Here is a 16,935-nt window from a genome sequence, read left to right as displayed (position 1 = left end):
GTACGTAGCCTGTGGAGAGGCTGAATTTGAACAGTGTGTTTAGGTGAGGGGTTAGTTCGTCTTTGAGCTCTTGTAGGACGCAGCCTGGGACACCCACTGATGCTGTGTTTTTGGCTTTGGAGAGGGCTATTTTAACCTGAGTGTCTGTGATTTCAGGGGCTCTACATTCTTCTGGTATGGTTATGGGCCCTTTTGGGGATGAGAGGGGGGTGAAGTTTGCCCTGAACTTGTCTGCCAGGATGTTGGAAATATCGGTCAGTTCAGTGTATTTTGTGCCATTCTGCACTAACTCTGAGCAGATCTGAGCACTGCCACTCAGATTCTTGACATAGCTAAAGAATGCCTTGTGGTTATCTTTGGAGTCCTTGGCAAGTTTTCTTTCAAAGCTCGCTTTGGACGATTTTATGAGGGATCGTAGTTTCTTGCTGATACTGATCAGGGATGTCTTCCCTTCTTGGGATTTTACTCTTTTCTGTACTAGTTTCCTCCTTCTGTTGTATAGCTTGTTTATGGCAGGGGTCCACCAGACTGGTTTCCTTTTCTTGGAGGAGTGAGTCTTGGTTTTGTTTGGGATAGCACGATCCGTGCATTCTTGAAGGTGCCCGTAGAATGCATTAGTAAAGGATTTTGCAGCTAGGACAGCGTTATCCTTTAGCATGGGGGCTTTGAAACTTTTCACGGTGGTTTCCTTGTCCGGGGGTGGGGGCGGAATGTGGATATCCAAAGTGATTTGTTTATGGTCAGATCTAACCAGCGAGAGGTTGACCTCCGGTGTGGAACTCTGGTCGCCCATGTTGGTGATGAACAGGTCCAATATGTTGTCACATCTGGTGGGAGTGTTGACCAGTTGTTCCAGGGCGTTTGAGTTTATAAATTCTATGTTGGGCAAGGGAGTTAGTACTTGAGTAGTTCTCCCAGTTAATGTTTGGGTAGTTGAAATCACCCAATATTAGGGTGTTTGGTAGGACCTTTATGTTACCCAGTGTTTCGAGAAATGCGGAATGGGGGTCCTGGGACATGGTGGGTGATCTGTAACAAGCTACAATCTGAGTTGCAGTTTTGCCTGTTGTTAGTTGCACATGGATAATCTCTGAAGCATCGTGCTGTGCCACTAACCTGGAGGTGTGGGTATCCTTGATGAATATGGATACTCCCCTGCCTTTTGTATTTCGGTCCAGGTTCTGTGGCTGAAATGTATGCTATGAGTTGTAGCCTGGTAGTGCTGGGGTGCTCTCTGGAGCCTTAAACCAGGCTTCTGTTACTGCACATATATTGAATTTCTCCATACTGAGGAGTGCTTTGAGTGCATGCATTTTGAGGTTTAGACTTCTGGCTCTGAATAGTATTACCCTCAGATTTTTGTTACTTGTGCTGTTTATGGCGGTGAGTTTGTCTTTTGAGCCTTGCCTAAAAAAGGCACTATGGGGGTTGCAAGAGCGTTGGCCAGTATTCGAAAGCCTAAGGGTGACAGGTGCAAGCTGTCTCTAGTGAAGCAGCTTGGCTTGTCGAGCATGTCATCTCAGGCAGACAGACACTGGATCCCCTTTGAATGACACCAGAAACTTAGCCAATTGTTGAAATTGATAATTTTTTCTTAATACCGTGGTATCATTCTTGGTGAGGGCAGGATGCTACTCAGGGTCAGGGTCATACCAGCCTGGGCTATGTGATCAGAGAGCTCTTCCAGGTCTCTTTTCATGTAGTCCAGGGAGGTACGCCTCAGGTCATTCACACCAACATGGACAGTTTTAAATTTTTAGTAGTTCAGCAAGTTCTTAAAAATCTTAGACGTGGCCCATGGCATTTAAAATTAGAAGAGCAAGAACTGTTATGGCAGCTAAAGACCAATGCCTATGTTCACCCTGGAATTAATGATGTTTGTTCCATCAAATGTTTGCTTAAATTAAAAGCTTTGGAACGATAAATTATTAATTTGAATAGTATCCAACATATTGGTAAAGAAAGACTTCTATTTTTTTGCTTTTGTATATAGACAATATAGACAAGATATGCGTATTAGAAGTTCTTTATGAGCATGTAGTTTTAAAAGTTAAGTGATGCATCAATGATTGGGTGTGTCGATAATTATGTTTTAATTGTATTTTGTATTTAAGAGGTTTTACCCAATATTATGTTGTCTGAAGAAGTGCACTAAGGTATAGTGCATGAAAGCACTAACAACAATACATTTGTTTGTGGATTCGACTGCGTTTGGCCACCACTTTATTTTGTTATTTCAGTTGTGGTTTTTTTGTTTGTTTTTATGGCGGTTAGTAGTGGCAACGCGGCATCCCAATCTTTATTCAACACGAGTCCTAACAGTCCTGGAGCCTCTAATCGAGAAGAAGACTCCGTGGGGTACCTCACAGTATTAATTCAGCAGTTAACTCAGCGAGTGGATGACCTGGCGAGGAATATGTCCAAACAGGCAAACAACGCTGAAACTGTGGTTCGGCCAAAGACTGGCATTATTTTTAATACTGGCTCTTTACCAACATGCAATTTGCCAGTTCCAACATTTGGGACTATGCACAGTACGTTGAATAATGTCGAACTGGCACCTGTTCACGCACCAAGTAACCATGTGAGTAATCAATCTCATAATTCAGCGAATATTGGTCCTCCTGACCATGTGAACAGTGACCAAAATTCAGTAAGTAACAACATCAACACATTACCAAAGTTGAATGAGTTTATCAGCATGCCTACTATTTTTGTAGGAGCTGACCAAGATGTATCAAGTAATATTTCCGAACAGCATGAATCTAATAATAACATTGTTTTGAAACTAAGACAATTTGATCAGTGCCTGCTGAAATACAAAAAATTACAAATTGAAATCTCCAATTTCAATGAATGTATAAGGCTTGCAGTTGTCCCTAAAGGTCTGCGTCAGTGGAAATACCCATCAGGCGTCGTTAAAGATTCAGACTTTCATCTACAATTAGTTCAATTTTTTAACAAACAAGGTCTTGATTTTTTGCACATCCTTATTGGGCAATATGAAAAACAATTGATTGACTTGAGAAGTCAACTAGACTAGTTGGACAAGGACATTACCAGTGACCTAGATTTTTCTAGGTATGAATTTGACTATAGGCGCATTTTTTCTAGTATTGAGGCTTTGTTGACTAAAATTATGGAAACCAAAAAACGGAAAATTAATCGTGACAAATTAGCATATGAACACAATCGTGCTTATCCAGATCCCCCTAGGCATTCGGAGAGTGCATTAAGCACAGGAGCGTCCCTGGTTTCCATTGACAACGACGCTGGTGTCGATGCACCTATAGATGACGTCATGGACCTTTCTCAAACTAATAATGGTAACTTGAACAATGGTATCAGATGCAGTGAGCGTATTTCCAAACAAAGCCAACAGGTTCGCAAAAACCAAAAATTCGGTCAACAGGCGAACAACCAGGGTTTTCACAAGAACAAGAATGTTATGGTTACCAGACAAATTCCAATTGGAACCGGCGTCCACAACAAAAGAAAAACAACAAGTGCAAGAGGTAACTCTTTCGCGAGACCAAGGACAGTTGAACATTTTGCAAAATAGTAACCAAGATTTTCATGTTTATAATTTTACCTCTGTTTCTATTTCTCCAAACTTAATAGAGCTTTTAGCTAAAGGTTTTAATTTTGTACCCAACAGTAAGCCTAACCTATCACGTACTGTATGTGATTTGAAGTTATTTACACATAAAATGAATTTAAAGGCTATGTTTGGAAATTCTAGTGGTGTTTTGTCTGATGAACGAGTGACTAGCACCTTTAATCCTCCTTTAGAATATAATATAGCGTTGTTTGAAAAAATGTCTGAAATGCATTTTAGAGTAGCTTTCAGTGATTACTATCGCAACGCGATTCATTTTGAAGGCAATAATGAAGTGAAGCAATTCACTGAGTTTATAAGATCAAACAAAATCCGTGTTATGAAACCGGACAAAGGAGAAGGGGCAATTCTTATGTATGAGTCTGAATACAATGGTAGGATGCGTAAAATGCTTTCAACTCCTAGTTATAGTAAAATTTCATTAAATTAATTTAATCAAGCATATCAAAAGATAAAAAACTTTTTGAGTGACTTTTTTATTGAAGCTAGTATCTCCTTGGATAGCTATCATTTCTTTACCATGCCTGCACCATTAACCCCAGTTATTTTTGGAGTACCGAAGTTACATAAAAATATGTCAAACCCGCCTTTAAGGCCCATTATAGATGGACGTAAATCCATTACATATGCATGTGCAAAATGGGTCGACAATAAATTAAAGGATGTTCTTAAGTCTGAAGTTCAGATATGCTGAGATTCATGGCATGTCTTGCACCATCTTAACAATATCATATTTGATACTTCTTATGGGTTTTTGACTATTGATATCAAAGACCTTTACACGGTAATCCCACATGAACTGGGGATGGATTGGGTGAGAGAATTTTTGCTTATGAAAAACCTTTCTGGAGAAACTATTGAAACAATTTCTTCATGTTTCAAGGCAAATTTTTCTTACAAAAAACGGGGATTGCTATGGGCTCCCCATGTGGAGGGAGCTTTGCTAACGCAGTAATGGCATATTGGGAGCATACTTATTTATTCCCCCACCCAATGTATGCAAAACACGTTACTTGGTATACACGCTACCAAGATGATATTCTAATTATTTGGAAGGGTTCTAGAGATGATGCAGAACAATTAATTGACGTGATGACCTCCTTCACTTCATTTCTAGAGTTTACATTTGAATATAATGAACTATGTACCAATTTTCTGGATATTCAACTACATAAGGATTTAACTCATAAGAGATTTAGAACTTTAATATACAGGAAGCCGTTTTACAGTAACTCTTTTTTACATTTTTCAAGTAACCACCCCTTTTTTCAGAAAAGGGGAATAGTTAAAGGCCAATTAGTTAGGGCCTCTAGGATGTGTTCCAGTGATGAAGATTTTAAAGAAGAATGTAAACGTTTAGAAAGTATGTTTTTAAATCGTGGGTATCCATTGAAATTAATCAAAAGTTTATCCAAAGAAATAAGTGACGAGATGTAACAACATCCTAGGACCTTTATTAACTAAAGGACATGAATGTGGTGAAATAAATAATAAGGAAACAACATCCCTCATCAATTTAGATAGAAGGGAATATGTTACCAGTTTTTTGACCAAATTTAACGATTTATCGCTACAATTTCGGCATATTTTATATTATAACTGGGACATTATTTCACAACAGCGAACACTTAATAAAATTTTAGGAGAAAAACCTATTATGGTTTTTAGAAGAGGTCTAACTTTCAAAACTTTGTTTGAATTACCACATAGACAAATTAAACAACAGAGAGGAATGTATAAATGTGGTAGATGTAATTACTGTAAGCACATTCAAATAGGGAACTTTTTCTATGTGAACAATATTAGATATGGTATTTTTGATAGATTTAATTGTGAAAGTCAAGGGGTAGTATACCTAGCTTTATGCCAGTCTTGCCCTGCATTCTATTTCGGCAAGACTGAGCGACAGTTGAAGCAGAGAATATATGAGCATACTAATGCTATTTTGAAAGGTATTAGTACCAATGCTTTAGCTAGGCATATACTTGAATACAATTCCCACAGTTTTAAATTTTTAGTAGTTCAGCAAGTTCTTAAAAATTTTAGAGGTGGCCCATGGCATTTAAAATTAGAAGAGCAAGAACTGTTATGGCAGCTAAAGACCAATGCCTGTGTTCACCCTGGAATTAATGATGTTTGTTCCATCAAATGTTTGCTTAAATTAAAAGCTTTGGAATGATAAATTATTAATTCGAATAGTATCCAACGTATTGGTAAAGAAAGACTTCTATTTTTTTGCTTTTGTATATAGACAATATAGACAAGATATGCGTATTAGAAGTTCTTTATGAGCATGTAGTTTTGAAAGTTAAGTGATGCATCAATGATTGGGTATGTCGATAATTATGTTTTAATTGTATTTTGTATTTAAGAGGTTTTACCCAATATTATGTTGTCTGAAGAAGTGCACTAAGGTATAGTGCATGAAAGCACTAACAACAATAAATTTGTTTGTGGATTCGACTGCGTTTGGCCACCACTTTATTTTGTTATTTCAGTTGTGGTTTTTTGTTTGTTTTTAGAGTCGTTTTTGTACTTGTTCTGGAGTGACCTGAGTGCTTGTGTTATGTGGCGGATCCTGGCACCCGACAGGCAGCTAACAGTAACCTTCTCCTTATTCAGCCTATTGAGTGGGACGTCAGTGTGCCTGACTATAGAGTCACCTATTACTAGTATGTTGGGTATGTTATTTTGCCTTGAGGGCTGTGATTGCGTGGCACACTGGTTTTGTGAAGTATGTGTTTCATGGTTTGTGTTGGGGGGTGGAGGTTGCTTGGATGTCTGCTTTGGAGTGCTCTGTTGCTTTTGCAGATTTTGTATTTAGAACCTCTGAGTATGTTTTCGTGTATTTATGTGTGTTTTTTGCCGGTGCTGGTTTAATGGGTCTATGTGAGACTGGTGGTGTGATGCCAGTATTTCCCTTCTCCTCTTGACTGTTTGATCCAGTCTTGGAGTGAGAGAGCGTAGCCTCCAGTTTGGCTCTATAATTGCATCTCTCGCTTTTATTAGTATTTGGTGGTAGGAGGAGAGGGTTGTCTGTGTACATGAGGCAGTTGTAACATTGTCTCAATACCCAGATTCACCAGTTGGACTGGAGAGTACACCTGAAACTGCCCTTTGGACATGCCTGGATAGATACAGTAAACTGTTTTACTGAATGGCTGGTAAGGCTGAATAGAGAGCCTTGTCCTTCTGTAGTGCTAGGGTTTAAAAGTGCTTGCTATGAGTTTTGAGCAAGTGCCAGGGCAAGAAATGAATGGCTTGAGTGCTTAAGTTAAAAGTTTGTCTAGTTCCAAGGGAAAAATTGAAGAGGAGACTTTGTGGAGCCGGGAATACTTATACCCTAGCTAACCGGCACTGCCCGGCGCACAAAACCGGGCAAATGCGGTTTTTATAGCAGGGAAATGAAAGAGAGAGAAATTAGCCCAAAGTGGCCAATAAACTACTACTTTCTGGGCTGAAACCACTCTTCCAGGGACAGATAGGCTGCTCAAAGCTCCCCTCTCCCACAGGTGAACAGAGAAACTTCCTTCTATCCAAGTAAGGTGTGGGCAAACATAGAGATTTGTAACACGGCCCTGAATTCAGCACTAAAACTGGACTATACTAGCTTAGAAAGGCGGGAAACAAGTATATATTTTTTTTCAGAAAATAAAGCAGCTACTATCAAAAAAACACTTTAAATGCGCATAAAAAGATGCTTATTGTTATATATCTCAGTTCAGAGTTGTAGTCAATGCCCCTAGTAATAAAGTAGGAAGAAACACAAATACAGTAAAAAGCAGATGAATAAAGTGCAATTTTGTTTTTTATATATATAAAACATTAACAAATGAACAATCTGATTTAGACAAGTTACCCAATTAACCAGAAAAAAAATCAAAACTGAACCCTGTTCCAGCAGTCTTCAATCAGACAAGTTCTAACTGCACACTCCTACTACTAGGGTGCAGGAGAACCTTCTCCAAAAAAGATGGCCTGGATCAGTGCTCAAATTATACAAACAAAGCTAGATTCAGCAGGCCTGAATCTGGTCCAATGCTACAGCAACAAGGCGCACCAATTTCAGAAAGAAACACTTCGAATAAGCAGGCACAATAAGCCTGTGACCAGAAATTCCCAGCTCAGAAGGCCAGAATCCAGCCTCTCCTCCCACAAGAGTGCAGACCACAAACCTTCTTAATGTAGAATAACTGGCCTGAAGCCCAAGTGCTTAAACCAGAACTAATACACTTTTAGAATAGCAGACACTGAGCTTTCATTCAGCAATTCTCAGCTTAGAAGGATGTAAGCTACCTGTCCTGCCACAACAGTGCAGACCACAAACCTTCTTAATGTAAAACAACCGGTATGAAGCCCAAGTGCTTAAACCAAAAGACTTAGAATAACAGAATTTAATCAGGCTACTACCAAGCAGCAATAAGTGCAGCAGAATAAATAAAATTGAGTACTTTTAAGAAGAGGCAAAAGCAAAGTAGGAGGAAACACAAATACAGTAAAATCAGATGAATTTTTTTTTTTGTTTTGCTAGTAAAGTGCAAGGAGAGAGGAAGGAAGAACCTAAGTGGGTTGGCCTTCTCAAATCTTCTCTCTTGATAGTGTGTGTCTGGTTTGTGAGCCAGTTGGCAACTCGTCTTACAAAGAAAGTGTTTACATTTGGTTTGTTAAGTTTATTGGTAATGTCTGAATTTGTGTTGAAAGCCTTTGCCGGGTAGAGGTATGCTGTGTGCACAGATTTGCCCTCATCAGTGGCCTTGGTCACATTTTCAAAGAAATCCACCAGATTTAACAGGCAGGCTCTGCCCTTCATGAAGCCAAATTGGGTAGGAGCCAGGGTTTGGAGGTCACCTATGTCTTTATTAATGAGGTCCATAATGATATGTTCCATGGCCTTACATATGAGAGTGGTCAGGCTTATGGGTCTGTAATTCCCTGGGTGTGTTGCTAGGTCACCTTTGTGGAGGGGAATAACTGTAGCTGTTCTCCATTCTGCAGGAACAGAGCCTGTAGTTAGGCTATGATTGAAAAGGGTACTTAGTGGTGATGCTAGTTCATGTTTTAGCCTATTTAGAAGACAACCTGGGATGTCGTCTGTTTCCATAAAGGCTGTGTTTTTTGCATTGGATAAGTCTATGAAGACCTGCTCTTCAGATATGTAAGGTAGGGAGGAGGCTGAAGGAAGGTTTGTTGTAAGTTAGGAGGCGATAAGGGAGTGAAATTTTCACCAAACATATCCAGTAGCCGGTTTGCTATCTCTGTGGGGTCAGTGTGTGTTATACTGTTGGACACTAGTACTGCACATGCTTAGGTCCTACCCTCTAGGTTACATACGTAGCTGTGAAAGGCGTTATAGTTATCCTTGGGTGTCCTGCTATGTTTCTTTTAAAAGGAGCCCTTGGAGGACTCGACAAGTTGTTTTATTTGTCTGTTGAGGCTGAGGAGGGTGCTTTTCCATTGTTGGGGCCTTGCCTTTGTATTCATGGTCAGCAACTTTTGGCATTTATTGTAAAGTTTGTTGATGCTGGATGTCCACCATGGCAGCATGTTTTTACTTGGGGCTCTGGCTTTGATTCTTTCTGGTACTTCTGAGTTTATACACTTATGCAAGTGTTGTACAGGGCTTTAATGTAAGCTTCGGCCTATTTACCTTGCTTAGAATGCATTTATGCCATCACCTAGGAGGGTATAGTTTGCCTTGAAGTTTTTTAGTCTGATTTTACCCTTTGTGAATTCTGGTGTTCGTGCCAGCTCAAAGGTGACTGATATGTGATCAGTTTTAACTAATGAGGGTCTGATAGTTGCAGCAGTGCACCTGTTTGACATGTTGGTGAGGTCCAGATCCAGAATGTTTGTTCCAGGGCATTTGAATTAACAAAGTGAAGGAACTTTTGCTCTAGTGAGTTAGGGCTAGCATAGGTTTCCCAGTTGATGGTGGGATAATTGAAATCCCCATAGCCAGTGTGTTTGGTAAAATTTGGATTGTTTCCAGTTTTGAATAGTTGAGCACTTTTCATCCTTTGTTTTTAGGACTTGATCAAAAGGTTTCCCAAGCACCATGCTCTTTTTAAACAACTAGGTTTATACAGGTGGTCTGTATTGTATTTAAAATGTAATTTTTTAAAAGATAGAAGCAAAAGAAGTTGCATTTTACTTGTATGATTGTACCAGTGTGAATGTTTACTTTTATTCCGTATGTTTTTATATAATGGGAAGCAGTTCATTGTGTTACTGTGTATCATTTTCTAATACTGTACTGTCAAGAACGATACTAATGTTTAATTTGCCTGTGATCATTTGCATTGCGTCTTGTATTATATTGTACCAGTGGAACCTTTCTGTATGGGTTTCTGCTGAAAAGAGATTCTACACCCAATTGGATTTCTCCAGTCAACAAAGAAAATAAATTGATTGTCTTTTCGTAAATATGTAATGTTTAAGCAAAGCGGGTAATTGAATATAAGAAATTGTACACTTGCTGCCTGTGGGAAAGGACTGTAGTTTGAAAGTGGAACTATCTTTGCTTTGCACATCTGCAGTACTTGAAGCATAATGCTCTGTGAAGATGCTATTCTAGGACACAGGTTATTACCTTATGTGGGACTGCCCCCCCCCCCTCCACTATCCAACTTTGCCCTTATGGCCCCCTCCATTATGCAGCTGCTGTTGCAAGTTCCATGTAAACTGGAATATTTTTACACATCCTTGTAGACTGTTGTTGTTGTCGTTCGTTCTTTTACAGGTTCATATTCAAGTACTAGGCTAGCTACGCTTGCAGGCCATTTTAAGCCAAGCCAATTTCCCTTTTTGTGCTCGAATTAACCTATCCAATCTGGTTATAGACTGGCCTTTACCCATCCAGTGGTCAGTAATTGTATGTTACCTTTAATGAGAGTAACCGGGATCATACCATAGATAATTTGACCCATGCATGGGATAAAGCATTTAGGAGCTGCCTGTGTCTATTAGTAGTACAGGGGCAGTCCTGGAGTGAATATTTTGTTTCCCATCCATAGATTAAAGTTGCCCTTGAATATGGACAGGATAAACTGTTTTATATGGATGGGGAGAGTGTTCCAGAGCAGTGGCATCCTTTGCGAGATATACCAGTCCCTCCAAATCATTCTGTTGATGTTGCAGAAGAGGTTTGGATCCATAGACTTGAGTATTTCTGATGCCATTGCTGATGTGCAGTAAATCCTTCAGTACTGGGTCAGAGGGTTCCTTGTATGCCGGATACAGGTCACTGCTTAGCAGTCTGCAGGATACTGATTATAGTGACAGAGCTTTGAGACGGTCCATTTAGGTCATCTTGTATTCGTTTAGTATGGTTATCCCTGTGGGCATTACATTTGTTGCATATGTCTGGACAGATCCATGCCAAAGGGGGCATTTTATTCAATGACTGGCCTAATTAGGGCTGAGTAAAGGGGAACAATGACATCCCTAGGTCTAGAGACAATCCCTTTGTTTATAAGCTATGCAATATAGGAGGACTGTCTTACAACACTGGACACGTGTTTGTTAAAAGTTAGATCACTGTCCACATACGTTTGCAAATCCCGAACAAGTAGGTCAGCTCTTAGGGATGTATTGTTAATATGGTAGTTCCCTGGAGTAGATGAATTCCCAAAGAATACAGTAATGCATTTTTCGCATTTAGTTTCAGTCCATGGTTCTGGCACCAGTTATTTATTTGGGACAAACCTTCCTGCAGGATGGCTAAGTCATTTGGGGATTCAGTAACTGCTCCTAGCTAGCAGTCATCTGCAAACTTAGTCAGAGCCCTTTGGTATTGGCTTTTACTTCATAAATGTAGATGCCAAAGAGGAAAGATCCCAGCAGAGAAGCCTGCGGGATGTCTCTGGTGACTGGTCTGTCTAGGTAACTTTCCCTATTTTAATTTCTTGCATAGTATCAGTGAGACAGTTGCTAGTCCAGTGGTTGGCATAGGGGTTTATTCCTAGGTGTGTATCATTTTGCCTTCATCCATTGTTTTGGTGAGCTTTTCAAAAAATCCACCAGGTTAAGTAAGCCTGACATTTCCTTGATGAATCCAAACTGAGTTGGGTTTGGTGTCTGGAGGTTCCATATGTCCTGATTGATTAGTTCCACGATAAGTCTTTCCATGGCTTTGCATATGAAGCTGGTCTGTAATTGCCTGGGTTTGTGGAAGGTCTCCCCTTATGCAGGTTTTATATCTTGCTGAAGCTTGTTCAGTTGGTGAGATTTAAATTGATGGTCACATGGGCTAGACATGCTCTTTCAGTTCATTGTATAGCATCACAGCATTTGCTGACAGGAGACGTCATACATTTAAATGTGGTAGCCAAAGTGAAAAAAAAAAGCACACAGCAGAGCTAAGGATTGCAGAATAGGAAATCCCAACTGTCTACTCACTGAGGATTCCTAAACAGGCCAGCTGATATGGTGAGTACTGGTATGTTATTTTCATCTTTCTGTCTAGATTCTGTTTAGAAAATCTGACAGTGGTGCATTTACTAGCTGATGCTGCAGGAGAAAAGGCCATGTGAAACAGGCATTGTCTTTGCACAGTGGTATCATCCTTTTACAAATAGTTTGATGATAACTGAGCTGAGTAATTAACAGCCTACAACATAATTTTTAAGAGCTGTCTGATGTATATTGACATCTTTTTCTCTCTTTCTTTTTAGGCGCTTTACATGGATGCGGCAGAATATTTCCCTGATCAGTTGCAAGAATTTCTTGATCTAATGACAGAGAAAGAGTTGCGTGTGAGAATACCTTTAGAGGAACTAGAAATTTTATTGGAGGACTAGTAATGAACTGAGATTAAAACTGTTGCAACCAATAACATTTGAGAAAAAGTACATTTTTCTCAAGTATTTGCAGCTGTGGGAGACTAAATGGTGCTTGGCAGATGCTCCTTGTTTAATTAGCTGTATTCATTCAGAAACATTGTCATGTTAAGCCTCACTTTTGTACTCCTTGTCCAGATGTCCTACTGCTTTTTTACTGGGTAGCAAGGATTCAAAATTTTTTGACAAAAGTGAGTCTCAAACAGCAGACAAGAAACAGAGAGATTCACTTTTAAAATGTACCAGTTCTGAAACACAAACTAAATATCTTGCAATTACAAAAATGGCTGAATCCGTATTTCCATATTGCAGTGAAGTTTCTCCAGAGCCTTTTGTGTCACAGATTTATCAGGTCAGTTCAGCGAAATGTATTTCCTTGCACCAGTGCACGTATTTTGAGATAAGTTGGTTGAAGCTGCATTTTGTAGGATTTTCATAAGCATATGCCAGCAGTTTTCTTTTGTGTATGTGTGTGTGTGTGTGTGTGTGGGGGGACACTTAGCATCCTGACATTTACTCTGCATTCTGCCATCCAGAGTCTGATGGAGGCAGTGCAGCCATTGTTACAGCGTATAACCTGAATCTCAGGGACTGGAGGGGAGCAGACATCGTTAATTTAGTAAACTCGTTCTGCCTGGATGACGTGAATATTCTGGGTGTAATAAGCCTGCTGTGATCCCTAGCTGCATGCTAGGACAAACAGATGGAATGTCTGTCACCTTGTGGCAGCATTGCCGGCAGGTGTTTTTTCGGGACTTTACCATGTGAGGATGATTTGTGTATTAATCAAATCCATCTTCGACAGTAGAGTAATTGCTAGTGTATTTAATAGAGGAAGTCTCCTCTCTTACTTCTTTCCTCTTGCCTGACATCACCATTATCCTCAATAGGGAAAGCATTTCTGCCGTTTCACAATTTCCTCCATTAAACTGTTTACTTTTATTATATTTTTTCTACAGTTTATAGTTTAACCCACTTGTTTGTTCATTCTTTACTCCATTGAAGAATAATTCTCCTGCTGTATAGTGGTATAAGGACTTTCTTCATCAGTACTTTTGAAATTCGATCAGCTGGTATGATTTTAGCACTTATGTCATGAGTAGTCATACCTGCTATGGCCTAAGCAAGCTGTGTCTGCAGGTGCTATGCCTCATGTTGTCCATCCACAGATTCTCTACATCACCCCTGTCACCTGAACAAGAATTAGCTACCTGGGTTAAGGGACATACTAAATGCCAGGGGGTCTAATTCATCTGTACCACTCACACTCCAGAGATTATCTTGAGTCATTGCAGGAAAGTTGTATTTAGTATCAGAAGAAGAGTTTTTTGCCTAAATCTGTCAGACTTCCTAAGTGCCTGTGTAATTACTGGATTCCAAAATAGGACCACCAGCTGTGCCTGTACTGTTTTGGAATGACTTATGTCACCTTCTGCTGTTGTCAATGCCAATATTTTAACAGTGCCAGTAGCCACTTTACCAGTATCAGTAAAGACTTGTGGTGTTATTTATCATTTGCCCCTTCCTGAGATGATCTCATTGGATGGCTGTAAGAAAAGACAATTGTTAAAACAGTCTTTAGTCAAAGGACATTCAGCACAGTGCTGTCAAGCATGAGGTAAGGGATCTGGAGTCCTTGCCTAAGGACCACCTCACCTGTATCCTTATCGAAATCTGCAGTTTTAACTGCACTCTTCCCCCTGTTGTTGGTTAGTTCTTTCAAGAATAAGTCATTTTTATCCACCTTGTCTGTCGACTGTCAGGAGGCCTTGTGAGGAGATTTCTCCCTGGATCCTGCTGTTGGGAATTGAATTTTTTGGACATGTTGAAGTCAACACTGCCTCCTCCCTTTGCATCCAATGATGAAGCCTTGGTGATTGTGAGCTTTTAACTCTGTTTCCCCGTCAGGGTAGTGGGGTATGTTTCTAGCTTAGGAAAATTCTTGTGGCTGGTCATTTGCTTCCTGCATGCATTTTAGCAGGCCCCATCAAGCCCCATGTGTGTTGTCATATTAGCATTCAGCTGAATAAACATAATTACGCAAGACTGCGGTGGTGGTGCTGCAGTAGCGTTGTCGCCTCACAGTAAGACGTTGTCCTGTTCGATTCTCAGCTAGAGCATCTTCTGTGTGGAGACATGCATGAATGGGCGTACCTTCGTTGAAGGTTGTGCGTCAGGGCCGGCAACTCGGCACGTAAAAATCTAATGCCAATGTCATTAGCGGACCGGAGTTTCCGGTGTGGCGACCCCTAACCGGGAAAAGCCGAAAGACACAACAAAAACATAATTACGCAAAATGTCACCCTCCCAAAAAAAAAACAGCAAAAAATAAAAAAAAAAAAATAAATAAAAGTAAATAAAACAGCATAGCTCTCAATACATCAGGGATAAATCTCAACAGAATCAGGGACAAATCTAAAAATAAGAGACAAGGACAGTTTTCAGTTACTAGTACTATTAATCTGAAACACTGACAGAAAAAAATGAACATGAATTAATATACATTTTCTAAAGTAAAATAAGTCTATAAATCTAATTATTGTCATTATTAAGTGTAAAAAGTCACCAGTTTTAGGAAGGATTAAGAGGGACAGTTGAGAGGAATTTAAAAAAGCAAACTCCTAGAAATGCAGACTACTTGGCCTTTGCCACCATGAAGAGAAAACAATGTCAGCACTGCCCTTTGCAGACTCTATCGAGAAAGTATACCGAAATAGTCTGAGGTTAATAACTTCCGTACATCTGCAGCAGTGTTGCTGAACAGGCTCCTGGCACAAAATAATTCAGTGCACTTCACACGAGCAACGAATGCAAAAGCAGCTTCTTTGGCAACTCAGGTTGGTGAACGCTGGTGTGTCACCTTTGACACGTGTCATAGGTTTACCATCACTGCTTTAGTCCATTGCTACTTGGGAGGATGTCTGAGGTGGACTCTAAGATTTGTCACCAGTGCTCTGCCCCTTCCCCGATTCATTCCTTTTATAAACCAAAGTAAAGTCATTTGTTTTCTTTAGGACTCAAGATTGAACCTTCTCTGGACTTTGCTGCCTTACACATATTACATGGCTTTCTTGGTTAATTTTGCTGTTTGGGTTTGAGTTTCTCTCTCTTGTGAGGTTGCTTTCCATGCCCCTATTTGTCTTCTGCAGTCTAATGGATAGCAAAACACTAGACAATCAAAGATGTATTCCTCCATAGATGTCCCGGCTGAGGACCTCTTTACATTTCTCCTTCAAAGTTTTATGACTAAAAGGCTGTTAAGTCTCAGCGCTGAGCTAGCTTTTGCATCATTTAAAACTGTTTGTTGGAAGACAGTGTTCTTGTAGTGTTTGCCTTTAGTATGGCCTTCTCAGAATGTTGTTAAATGTGCTTCATTTCTTTCTGTCAGGAGGACGTTTTGCAGCCATATCACTTAACATTTGTTCCTGTTACCTTCATTTCTCTTTCTATACTCTTTTTGTATATTAGTCTTGTGGCCATCTGACATGAGGGAAGTATCATTCTCACCCTGATGGGGCAGTTACATTGATAGAGTGCATAAAACCAGGTTTGCCTCACTCCATCTTTAGTTCTTTTTTTTTTTTTTTTTTTTTTTGCCATTATAAAACCATTAATTGTTCTAGATTGTTTAACGTAGGAAATTATTTTTGTAATTTTTCTGTTGCTTGGATGAGTACCATTTTTCTTCTGTTCTAATGATAATGTTAAACAAATATTCTAGCAGAAAGGGTCAATTTTGACATTTTAAAACTTTCTTTTTGTATTGCTGTTGTCCTCAGACAAATCCATCACTATGACTGTGATAGGTAACCCCACAAGACTTCCATTTAAAATATCTCTCTGATTTGGTGGCAATTTGTTGTGAGTGCTAGAAAAAGTTCATGACTATGTGGTAGGTATTCTATTTCACAACTATACTTGCAATGAATTAGTACCCTGCTTATAAGTATTTATCATTGTCCATATGAAAAAGGATGTCTGTTTATTCAGTTATTCATTCATTCATTTATTCATTCATTCATTCATACTTGTGCTGTTCTTTGTTTTTCCAAATCTTTTGGAACAAAAGGAAGGGGTTCACTGGCAACCCCTTATGTTGGGTTATCATTGGTTGCAGATGGTTTTGCAGCTGCACCTCCTTCTCCCTGATTATTGTGTTTTTGCTGGTTAAATTGCTTAATTCCTTCCAGCAGCTGGTGAGCCGCCATAAATTTGAGAATTTGAGCCCCAAGAAAAAAAAACACACACACTCTGAATACTGCAGAATTCAATCACCCCATCTCGCTGACATTCCCTCATGACTGGAATAAATCAAAAAGAACTCTGGAGTCTCCAAATTTCAGAACCTTCCCATCAGTTAAATTTTTGTTAACATCTTTTGGTATGTTATCTTCTCAAGTGTTGGTCTTGGATGCTTTTTTAAAAGACCTACTTGTACGTAAACATGGTTTGCTCTTTCTGTCATTATGTCCTGCTTTC

General features: G+C 39.6%; 1 protein-coding gene across 1 annotated transcript in view; it reads left to right on the top strand.

Annotated features, from left to right (window-relative positions):
* The window catches only part of NRDE2 (NRDE-2, necessary for RNA interference, domain containing), a 766,517-nt gene extending 751,957 nt beyond the window's left edge, over positions 1 to 14,560 (top strand). The window contains exon 13 of the mRNA XM_044073622.1: positions 12,292 to 14,560. Within this exon, the coding sequence (XP_043929557.1) occupies positions 12,292 to 12,417 (126 nt within the window). The 3' untranslated portion in view covers positions 12,418 to 14,560. The remainder of the gene's footprint in view (positions 1 to 12,291) is intronic.
* The last annotated feature ends 2,375 nt before the right edge of the window (positions 14,561 to 16,935 follow it).

This window comes from Protopterus annectens, chromosome 6.part0, assembly GCF_019279795.1.
Source record: "Protopterus annectens isolate FY-2018-M chromosome 6.part0, PAN1.0, whole genome shotgun sequence".
In the NCBI taxonomy this organism is placed as follows: Eukaryota; Metazoa; Chordata; order Ceratodontiformes; family Protopteridae; genus Protopterus; species Protopterus annectens.
Note: the sequence above shows the minus strand (reverse complement) of the source record. Positions and strands in the feature narration are given on the sequence as shown.